This window comes from Anabrus simplex, chromosome 13, assembly GCF_040414725.1.
Source record: "Anabrus simplex isolate iqAnaSimp1 chromosome 13, ASM4041472v1, whole genome shotgun sequence".
Classification (NCBI taxonomy): Eukaryota; Metazoa; Arthropoda; class Insecta; order Orthoptera; family Tettigoniidae; genus Anabrus; species Anabrus simplex.
The window spans coordinates 68,866,896-68,878,117 of NC_090277.1; the positions used below are offsets into that span (position 1 = coordinate 68,866,896).

The window sequence follows — 11,222 nt, forward strand, 5'->3', positions numbered from 1 at the left end:
TATAGGAGAAACAAATACATATTCTAGTTTATATTAATAGCCGCTAGACGTCAGTTGTCTTCGGTTTTGCCTGGTAACCTTCCTTTTTTTAAATGGCTACTTCGCAGCAGCAGAAATAATTAATTTTTTGTTCTCGAGTTTGCGAAGTGCAATTCCGTGATTACAGTGCAAAGAAGTTTCATCAGTTTGAGGTACCAAAGTGATCGTCCAGATGGGCGGAACATTCGCTGATGGTATCGACAGAAGAGTCCTAGTCCTTCAAAATCAACTCCTCGTGCCAGCCGAGAGTTAAAACTGCCTACAACAATAATTTAGCATGTTTTGAAACATCGGTTGGTTATGAAGCCGTACAAGTTACAAGCTCTGCGTCCCGATGACAAACGTGTGGCATTTTGTAAACAAGATTCTTGTTGCTATTGACAGTGATAACACTTTCACACAAGGCATTGTGTTCAGTGATGAAGCAGCTTTCCATGTTAGTGGTCAGGTGACCAAACACAATGTTCAAATTTGGGGCCTGCAAAACCCACATGCAGTCATTGAACATGTACGAGATTCGCCCAAAGTCAATGTGTTTTGTGTGATATCCCGATCATCTGTTTTTGGCCCATTCTTTTTTGATGGAAACACGGTTAACGGTCAGCAGTATCTCTCTGTTACAAAACTGGTTGTTTCCGAGGCTGGACGAAGACAACTTCATTTTTCAACAAGATGGAGCACACCCTCACTTCAGTCGCCAAGTGCGTGAATATCTGAACGAAACTCTACTGAACCGTTGGATTGGTCGTCGAGGAGCTGGCGACTTAGCACGTCTCGGCTGGGCTCCACGGTCACCGGATTTGACACCCTGTTACTTTTTCCTGTGGTGTTTCATTAGACAACGTTTATGTACCACCACTCCCACAGAACCTGGAAGAGTTGAAGTACCGGATCCATACTGCCATGATATGTGACGGACGAACTTGCCCGAGTGTGGGAGGAATTTGAGTATCAATGTGTTCATGTCGCTGATGGAGGACATATTGAACATCTGTAATCTGCACTTGTGAGAGGATTGTAAATATGTGTGTAATGTTTCATATTCGTATGTCTTACAGTTTAAAAGAAATACTTGCATTTGAAATATGTATAGTCTATTTGAAACTCCCTCTATTCTAATGAAATTAAAGAATTATTTTAATTGACCTATTGTTAAGCCTTGGAAGTGGTTCTCAAGAGTCTTTAACACTTTGAAGACGATGTCACCCCATGTGGGGTGACGGTCCCTCATACAAAATATAGTATGTCACCCCTCATGGGGTGACACGGCCGCGTGTCCAGGCCTTTCAACTTCACGCTGTCGCACGAAACTAGCGCTACCATTCGCTGTTGTATTGCATTGCTTGTTCACATAAGGTGTTCATAGAGTGCAGCGCAGTGCCCATTCCTTTCTCAGCACGCTGGGCATTGCGCAACAAACAGTGGAATTTCTGACATTTGTCACCCCATATGGGGTGACATGCGCAACCATCAGAATTCAGTTATTAATGGCAAGGAAAATAATGTGGATTGGAGTCCATTATTGCTTTATTCTTACATACTGGTTGAGATTTAGCACTCAGGTGAAATAGTAAACCGGGGCTACGTGTGAATAAAAAAAAAAATGTTTCTGCAAACCGGGGAATGTTCCCCAGTAATTGTCACTGGCTGATGATTTGGTTGAATCATTGCCCGATGCAGCACCGGAATCTTTGCTAGTGTCCTCACTACACAAACTATTGTTGAATTCTGACTCGGAAAAGGTGGCATCACATTGCAAATCCTAAATGTCAACATTCGAGCCCTTTTCAGGTTGTTCTTCTATCTCTCTATCGGTAATCATGGCTTACTCAACACAGAAACACATAACATGAATTAATTTCTTGTCACAAAACTGTAAATTACAAGGAACTCGTTGAAAGGCGCGTAAATCAACAGAGCACAGTGTTCCACAACAAAAAAGGTAAAAAGGCCGTCACCCCTACAGGGGTGACATGCGCTTTCTCTGTTGCATAGTCAACCTAATAACCATGTCACCCCAATGGGCGGACACAAAAATAGTAACTTTGAACATAAAATATGTCTTTAATTATCATCTACGAATGAAATTACGAACATCCGTAGCCCACAACAACCTGAAAAATGTATACGGCATCTCAGCAGTTTACCGCGGAAAAAGCAAATGTACACGTCGACGCTAAAGTGTTAAGTCCCAGGATTAACCCGTTAACGCCGTGCGTGTCCATATGATCATGGACTGCATTCCTTCATTTAGATTGCCCTCAGTGCTTTGTATAGCGCTGGAATCGATTGCTGACTGTGTAGATCAATTCAAGAAGCATGTGGCAACTGTGTGCGAGGATATTATAACGTGATACATATCGACTCATTGTTTCGGTGCACTTTCGTTTCGTGTCATTGTCACAGCCGCTGAATCATGATGGCGTGCTTCAAGTAAGTTTGATATTTCACATATCCCTTTCAGACCGAGTACGCACAATTGTGCGGGTTCGTATTTTAGTTATCCCTGACCATATTTGATGTTTTTCCGGCGCTACACCGGACTGCAGTATTGTGCAGGACACGTGGCGTGTATTGCAATTGATTTTAGTATGCGCTTGACCGCCAGGGGGAAGGAAGAAGAGTTTAAAAAGCACAGTTGATCGGCGAGATCGCAGGAAGCAGTAGTGCCGAAAGTAAGTATTTATTTACTGCGTTTATATTAATCTAGAAGCTTTACTGAATACCGGAATATATTCAATGAAGTGTGTACATTGGTTAGTGAACGTAAATTTTGAAGATACACCATCGTACGTGATGCGAGGTTTTGAATTTTGATACGCACAATTGTGTGGGTCCTGTTTTTCGGATGTTAGTTTTTATGTTGTAAAATAAACTATCAATATGTGTATTGAGGAGCATTTTAGTCAGTTTTTGACATACAAACAAAAATTCACACCTCCAGTTTTCTTTCAGGTCTGAAAGGGATATATTTGTTTAGATTACACAACTAATATGCTTAACAAGTTTGGGAGTGATCTGTGTTCACATTATGATGCAGTTAATTTACATTTAACAGTAAATATTACTCCCGTGGGCACTTAGAACATTGCGTGATCGTATGATCACGCTAGGCGCTTGTGTTAGCTATTCACCCTGTGCGTGTATTTGATGGTGGACGTTATGCTACCTGTTACTATTACTGTCATACATCAATTTTAATTGAACAACTTTATTCAATTTACGGTCATCTATTCTACATTTAAATAAATTGCGACTTAACATATTATATGCAGCTACAAAACCTTGTTTCCCTTTTACAGGGACATTACGCTCCAAGAAGTATTAGATATTCTTGAATCGGACGAACCAATTGGAGATGTTAACAGCATTTTTATAGACCTCCGGAAGCTGATATTCACTCCGAAGATTCAGGAGATGAAGATGTTGGTGTTTTGGTTGATAACCTCATAGGTCGCCAGCTTTCAAGTAAGGCAGAAATTTTACTCGCTGGCAACGATCGTATAGGAGGCGCAGATGATGATCCTGTTTCAGCAGGAACAGATAGGACGGACCAGAATGTGTCGTACTACAGAGTATGCACACGTGGAAAGAAATGGTTGTGGTCGCTATTCATATGCCTCCTGGACGTATCCATTCACAATTCATGGTTACTGCTAAGGAGGTCTCGATGTGATTTGTCATGTCTAGAATTTCGTCGCCACATTGTGCAAACATATCTACATAAGTTCAAAATAACGCCATTAGGAAGAGGCAGCCCTATCACCTCGAGATACAATATCCAGCAGAGTAGTGTCACTGACGATGTACGACTTGACGGGATTGGGCACCTCGTAGCGTCCTGCAATCGACGACGCTGTGCTGGAAAGGAATGTTCGCACCGAGTGCACAAAATGTAATGTTGGACTCTGTTCCATGCTTTGTCCTATTTCATACAGTGTGTAGCATACAGTTCTTATATTTGTTCCTATTCGGTAATTTCTGTGAATTAGATAACTTGAATGTAATATATTACGAATATCTTGAGATTTTTATTGCTTTATTTATGGATGTACATATTGTAATTAATGTATATTCTTCATAAATTATCATCTTTAGTTTATTTTAGTCTACTTAGTTCATAATTTATCAATATCAATACATAAAATCTAAATACTAAAGAAATGCTATACAGAATGAAATGCTAACACATCCGCCTAGCGTGATCATATGAACACGCCACCTAACAACGAAATCGTGAAAAGTACGAGCTTAATATTTTGTAGTTATACTATGGACCTGAAGTGATTTAGACGAATTTCAAAGAAAACGGACGGGAAAAAAAATTTCGGCGTTAAAAGGTTAAAGTGTAGCTAACCTTACACAATGCACTTTTGAACAATTTTATTAGATGTATCTAAAGCAGGTAGGAAAAATTGATTATTCTCAGTGCAGCGAATGTAATACAGCATGGTAGGTGACTGCTATAACATAACTCGTCCAGGCTCTACAAGTAACGGGATACCTAAGTGTATGTGATAGCAACTGGATTGTAGGTGGCCAGACATATGCATGGTCCATTTCAGTCGTGGAGGCATGGGGCTATTCCATAGTCACCTTATCGAGGGTGTACCTTGAGTACGTAGATTCCACCTAATTCACTGCTGGCACACATCTTCTATGATGTGATGACGGGTGACTGCTATTTCGATTTGGAGAGTGGATAAATGAGCTGTTGTGTGTTCACTTGTCAATTCAGTGTTGAACAAGTACTATGTGTGAGCAGCCATACCATTTAGAACCAAATCCTGGCAATAGGGTGACATATCAAGTACCCCAGGAGTGTACTTCTGCTCATTGCCGACCACTAGGCACAAGGACTGGGGTGCGTGGGCAAAGGGACTGCGCCATTGACATTTGAACCTTAATCATATGAACAGTAAGAGTTGAGGTACAATTCGCTGTATGCCGTTGGTAGAGTAAGAGTGCATCATCAACCACAAGAGTTGTTGGGTCCTTTTGTCAGCAGGGTACAGTTCCAGCCTATGGCAGCAGTGGTTTCTTCATATGGTGACTGTTCACATGGGATACAATGAGATACTTGGTACATTTGAGATCCCTCATAGGCGAAATTTACAGGGAGGCTGTAGCGATCATAGGTCATTATGGCTCTCCGTTCTTAGAGTCCGTTCCTCATCTTCTGCATATTTCTTCACAATAGCAAGAAGTCGCCACTTCATCAGTTCCGTACAAACCCTTGCTGCTGAGTCAGCTTCATCTAAAGATTGAGAAACTTCATGTGTTCCAGTAAGGCAATAACCTAGTTAGTTAGCAGCATGTTTGTGATTCTCAAATGGGGTGGAGGTCCTATTTATATTACCTACTGTGAAAAAACATTTCCTTATGTATTGAAATTCATTGTTGGTATGAAATTGACATAAATTGTGAAAATAACATTTTCCTTGGGAGGTTGTTAACTTTTGACCGGTACTGTGCGTAGTAAACAATGTGGTTTGATTTTGATGGCAAAACATCATGCAATATTACCTTTCTATTAATGTATTTTAGTTCTCTACAGTACAGTTGTACATACTTGTCGCGTATGTCCATGAAGTTGGGTGCTTTCTGGACAGTTTTATAGTGTATTCCGCAAGGTGCTGTTTCCACTATGGTTGTGATATCAAAGTCGGATCAATTGTTTGAATTACTAAGGTGGGATGTTAACTAATCGACTGTTAACTCTCCCAATATTGCGAACTGGTGCGAATCAAGGAGGCAGTGGTACAAACGTGCTGTTTTACAGCACGATCCGATGCGCTTTTGTTTGCGTACAGCTGTAAAATATGGCGCGTGAAGTGAAACGGAATCGTAGTTCTAATTTTTCCTCCTTTGAAAAGGTTTTAATTGAATTAGTAATTACATATAAGTTATTGAGTGTAAGCGCACAGATGTCGTGACGGTAAAAGAAAAGGGCGAGGCGTGGGAGAAAGTTGCTAGGGTTACTATGGGGTTAACAGGTACTTTTTTAGCGGGTATACACTGTCGCCTAACAAAATCAGTTTAATTGTCCCACTTCAAACTGTGCTCCGATATGGGAGTTATTAAATATTGTATTGTCGTGTGCAGAACCAGACCACCTAGCAAGTATATCCCTGATTTGTAGGTTAGGCTCACTAATCACCTATAGGAAAACGGCTTATTTCATAGAAGTCGCGGATAATTTGCTTACGCTCTTCTGCTGAAGGGAATGTAATGTTATGCCTCCTCCTCATGTATGCTATTGCTGCAGACACTCTACAAACAACTCTACTAACAGTGGCTTTAGAAATTCCAGCATTGTCTCCGACCATTATGTGAAAAGAACCAGTAGTAAAAAATCGTATAAATTATCAGTACCTGCAACATTGGATATTCGTAGGATATTCCAACCTCACTCGAATTTCATAAACAACCTCAGCAACGACTATTTTCGATAACCTATATCTATGAAGAAATTCCGTATCCGTCAAATTTTCAATGTCATTACGTCGCTGAACTCTTCTTTGATCAGCATTGTTTTGTAAAAGATCTAAATAGAGCCATTCCGCATCGAAAGCGATATTTACAGCAGCCATTTTGGAACAGGTTGCTAAATGCTAATGTTAGCCATTTAACATTGGAAATGGCTGATGTTAACTTTAATACGCAGTTTAACATTTGTTAATGTTAACAGTTGTTGATGAAACGCAAATTTTCTTAAATCGTATGTTAAAATGATTTAACACCTTGTTAAGTACTAACATGTGTTGATGAAACCGGGCCTAAGTAAAATTGAAAAACACTTGAGATTTGCAAATGAAAAAAGTTTTTCACTAAAGTCTATTTGCAAAGTTTTGACTGCTGTATTGTAATGGCTTTCAAGAGGCACTTCGTTACAAATTCAGTTGTTTGGAATGGTTTGCTTCTCTACTAGCCCACTTCTGCAACATCATAGTTAATGAAGAAACTTCCACGAACTGTTCCTTATAGGCTGCAGCAGATTAACTAGTCTTGGTTTCTTGTGCTGATCGTATTTTAAATGAATTTCTTTGTTGCAACTAATCAATTCAATTTTTGTGCCTCGTTGATAGCAAGAATAAGTTCATTTCATTTGAAATACAGTGTCCACTTTGCTGCAACTTACAAATATTTAAATCAGGCGGGACAACTTCAGTGGTCGTTTTTTGTTACTGCTAGTTTGATGGGTCTTTACTTACATGGCCTGTAGTGACTAGGGCTGTTGGCATACGGAGCTTCGAAATCTGCAAAAAATAAAACTATTGAAACTTCTGTACTCCAACAAATGTGTTTTGATGCTTCATAACATACTTGCTTTGAAGTTCTCAGTTGTTTATCATATTAATGGTGCAGATTTTGAGTTTTCATAATTCTGTTCTGTCGACTGAACTCTTTTCCTGTGAAGAACATTTTTCTTTGCACAAAATTACTGCCCAGCCCGGGTGGAATGAAATTGGGCAAAAATTACCGTTGGGAATTGTGGTGTTAGCAGTAAAGGGGCGCTTTAAATGATTGTTGATCCAAACCCTTAACAGAACAGAATACAGAAGGGGTCTTATTGAGCATTGGAAAGCTTGTAAACAAAGGAAAGTAGGCTGAGCACATGTGCAGACGGAAAGAGAAACGTTCAGTTTTATGAGAGAGACTTTTTCTAATTACCATTAGAGAACCTGAATTAGATATCAAAAGTGGTGGTAAGTCCATTTTTGTGCAATGCTTCCAAACCCAAACCTTGCTCATTGTAAGACTTTTTTTTTAATACACCCTCATCGGGAAATCAGTCGACGCTGCGCTCCTGTCATGTGGCAAGGCTGAGATTTCACAGGAGACAGGTTGTCAGCGTAAAAATCCTACCTTGTAACCAAGCGACATGCTGTGGTGGACTGTCATTGAATGGGACCTCACTGCCAGCAGCCTTCATTGAACATACGCGGGTGATTCTCCCAGTGAACTCACCATTCAATGAATGAATCTGCACCCAAATTCAAGTAATAGGATGTAAAATAGGTGAAAGTTACGAAAATTCGAAGTTGTGAAGAACGCTTAGCCCATTTCCATATTGGCATTTGAAAAAGTAAACTCAGAGCAGCAACTTCCAGGGATTCATGAAACATTTCCATAGCAGATCGAAGGCTCTTGAGAACAGTTCTGCAGCCGAAATTGTTGATATTGTACTTTGCCTTTTATCGCTTCATTTTCATTTTGGCATAAAATACTTGGGTTCGAAACGAAGTTTCTTTTACGTCAAGTGAAGGATAGGAATACAAAATTTCAAATTCCTTTTTGGTATGGTAGTTACAATTATTTTATGCTGAATTTTGGAAACCCCAGGTTTACGGTACGTACAATATTGGAAGTGTCGGTTATCATCAGAGCAGGGTCAGTCTCATTGTACGAGGGCTGGTCAACAAAAACTAGGACTAATTTTTTTTCACAGGTATTTATTACTCCATTTCAATGTTTACATGATCTTTTTCAAACTAGTCCCCTCCTAGTTCAATGCAAGTTCTATAGCGTCTCTGCCGGACCTTGAACGCATGCTGCAGACCCTTCTTTGTCAGGTCCTTGAGAATCGCCTTGCTTTTCTTAAGCAATGCTTCAGAGATTTCAAATTGAATGCCCCTAAGCTTTGCAGGGTGTAAGATTAGGGCTATAAGGTGGATACGGTACCCAGATAATGCTGAACCGAGCCAGAAACTGTGGCCATGCATAGTCATGAAGTCTCCACCCAGACCAAGAAAGCTTTGGTCGTTTCTTTGCAATGTGCTTCCTCAGTGTAGCCAGTACTGATGTGTACTATGCTGCTGGAACAGTACTGCAAGGGGGAACTGCATACTGGTAAATCGTCTCTTATGCAAAATGCAGATTTCGACTACTAAGGTAGCACATTCATTGCACGTGTTCGAGTCCCCTTTGTCACAATTTTGGGTGGCGAGGTGGCTGAAGTAGTCTAGGTTTACAAAATAGGGCATTACTACCAACCTACCGATACAAAAGTGCTGCCGCCTACGGACGTACATAAAAACCCGCTCTTTTCAAATATTTGTTACAGAGAGGAACCTATCATGAAAGCTACAGGATAAAATCAGTCTCACTCTTTGTTGATCAGCCCTCATAATAATCTCTCGGTATGGAATAAGATTTTGAGTACGTGGACTTTTGTGAATTAAGACATGACTAAGGCATACACGCAGAGCTGTGCGTAAGGTTTGCTCTCTATCAAATGTGTGTGGGGTGTTTTTTTTTTTTTAGCTGATGAAATGTTCTTTCTTGGAATTTCCAGATTACAGGTAAATGGAATGAATTTATTTCATAAGTAATTTACAGGTATAGTATAGATTTCTATACTTTTTAAAGTTTGTTGATCAGGATTTCAAATATTTTACTTTCTTAGATTACCATGTAAAACCAACCTGCGGAGTTCGATATCACCGAAAAGGGAAGTGTCCAAAACTGCTTCATAGGATCACGAAGCCTTATATCAGCAGCCCTACTAGCAATCCTCCATGGGTATAATTCACTGGGGTGCTTAGTATATGGCCACTGCAGTAGTTGGACCGAAGCCATGGTGCTTTTATTGAATTCTGGGAGTGACTGCTTATTTTATAATTCTCAGCTAACTGCATTGACAATGTGGTATGGAGAAAGTTGAATAATTTTATATTTTTAGAACAAGTTACGATCTACCTGATGTGCCCATAGGCTTGGGAGCTAGCACAGCATTCCTTCAGAAGTGATCGGGTAACTTCTCTTCTTTCTTAGAACTAAACGTGTTTTATAGTGATGTGACCCTTCTGAAGTTTTACCCTGTAATTATAATAGCTGTTATTTGCCGTCTGTGTGAATATACCTGAATCTGGAGGTTATTCTTAACTACCAACAAGTTGCCCAATTCTGAGGTCTTGTGCCGAAAAATACTTCTGACTTGTAACACACACAACTTAAGATTAGAGATGTGCGTCAGTTCTGTTGTCATTCCTTTCTTATAACTAGCGGCGAGTCGTATCATTCTTGTTGATGAACTGTAAATATCTAAAATCTAGTTATGAAAATTGAATATGTATTGTACTTGGATTTTCTGTTCTAATAATTCACTTTAAGTAACGTTACTTTGTAAATCGAAACTCTGAAATTCATTTTTGTTTAGAGATGTGGGGAATTTGTGTTGGATGCTCATCACTTGTACTGCTAAACTTTACTGTTGTATAGATTTTTATTTTTGATATGTTTTTGAGCTGTTTTGATTTTAACTTGGATAACATTGCAGTCTTTTCAGATTGTTCAGAGTTAACTTATTGCCTGTCTCATTAGTCTTCTCGTGAGAGTTATTTTAGGAAAATTATATTCCTAAGTGACTCCTTATATTGTTAATCCACTGGGATCATGTATCTGCTTTGTTATTCATTTGGCATAGTACGATTTTTATCTGTGCATGTTGTGGTGCCCTATAGGGAGGCTGCCTCAGAAACGAAGTATTTTGATGAGTATTTTACCTATTCAAAATCATTGGTGAATAATTTCAGAATGTCAAAAAAGACAGCTAAGAACACAAGGTTCACAAGTAAATTAGGATGTATAGTATGTTTGATGTACAATTCAAATCATTGAGTGCAACTTTTCTTCATTACATACTGAAACGAAACAGTGCCTATACTTACTTGCTTGGGTATATTTGTTACATTGTCCTTTAGAAAATAGTCTAGATAAGAACACTGCTTTTGTGACATGCCAGGATTTTTGGTTATAAAACAGCAGTCTCTCCTTGATTGCAGAGTGCGTCTTAGTTATGTTGTTCCTTAGATCAATGGTTTATACATAATGCAATTACTGCTGGTCTTTGATGTGTAATGTATGATTAGGGGTGCATGTTGATGACCTAAGAATCATGGACGATGGTTAATTCAAGTGCCCTTACATTTGTGGGAAAATGCTGTAAAATAAATATCTACTTCATAGTATTTGACTAATTAATTCTGGTTTCTATAAGAATGCTTGTGTATATATATTCATTCACTGCTCAGCTCTTGTTTTTACGGATATAATTATTTCTTAATTTACTTGGAGGTGTATATAAACATTGACATAATGATTTTGACCAATGATTTTGCTAACGAGAAAGCTGTGAACACTAGTTCTTCTTTGCACACACTGTTCTCAGATCTTTTTCT

General features: G+C 39.2%; 1 protein-coding gene across 1 annotated transcript in view; it reads right to left on the bottom strand.

Moving 5' to 3' along the window:
- The window catches only part of LOC137502883 (glycoprotein endo-alpha-1,2-mannosidase-like), a 79,825-nt gene extending 75,869 nt beyond the window's left edge, over positions 1–3,956 (bottom strand). The window contains exon 1 of the mRNA XM_068230056.1: positions 3,806–3,956. Coding sequence (XP_068086157.1) covers positions 3,806–3,956 — 151 coding nt within the window. The remainder of the gene's footprint in view (positions 1–3,805) is intronic.
- Positions 3,957–11,222: the final 7,266 nt, after the last annotated feature.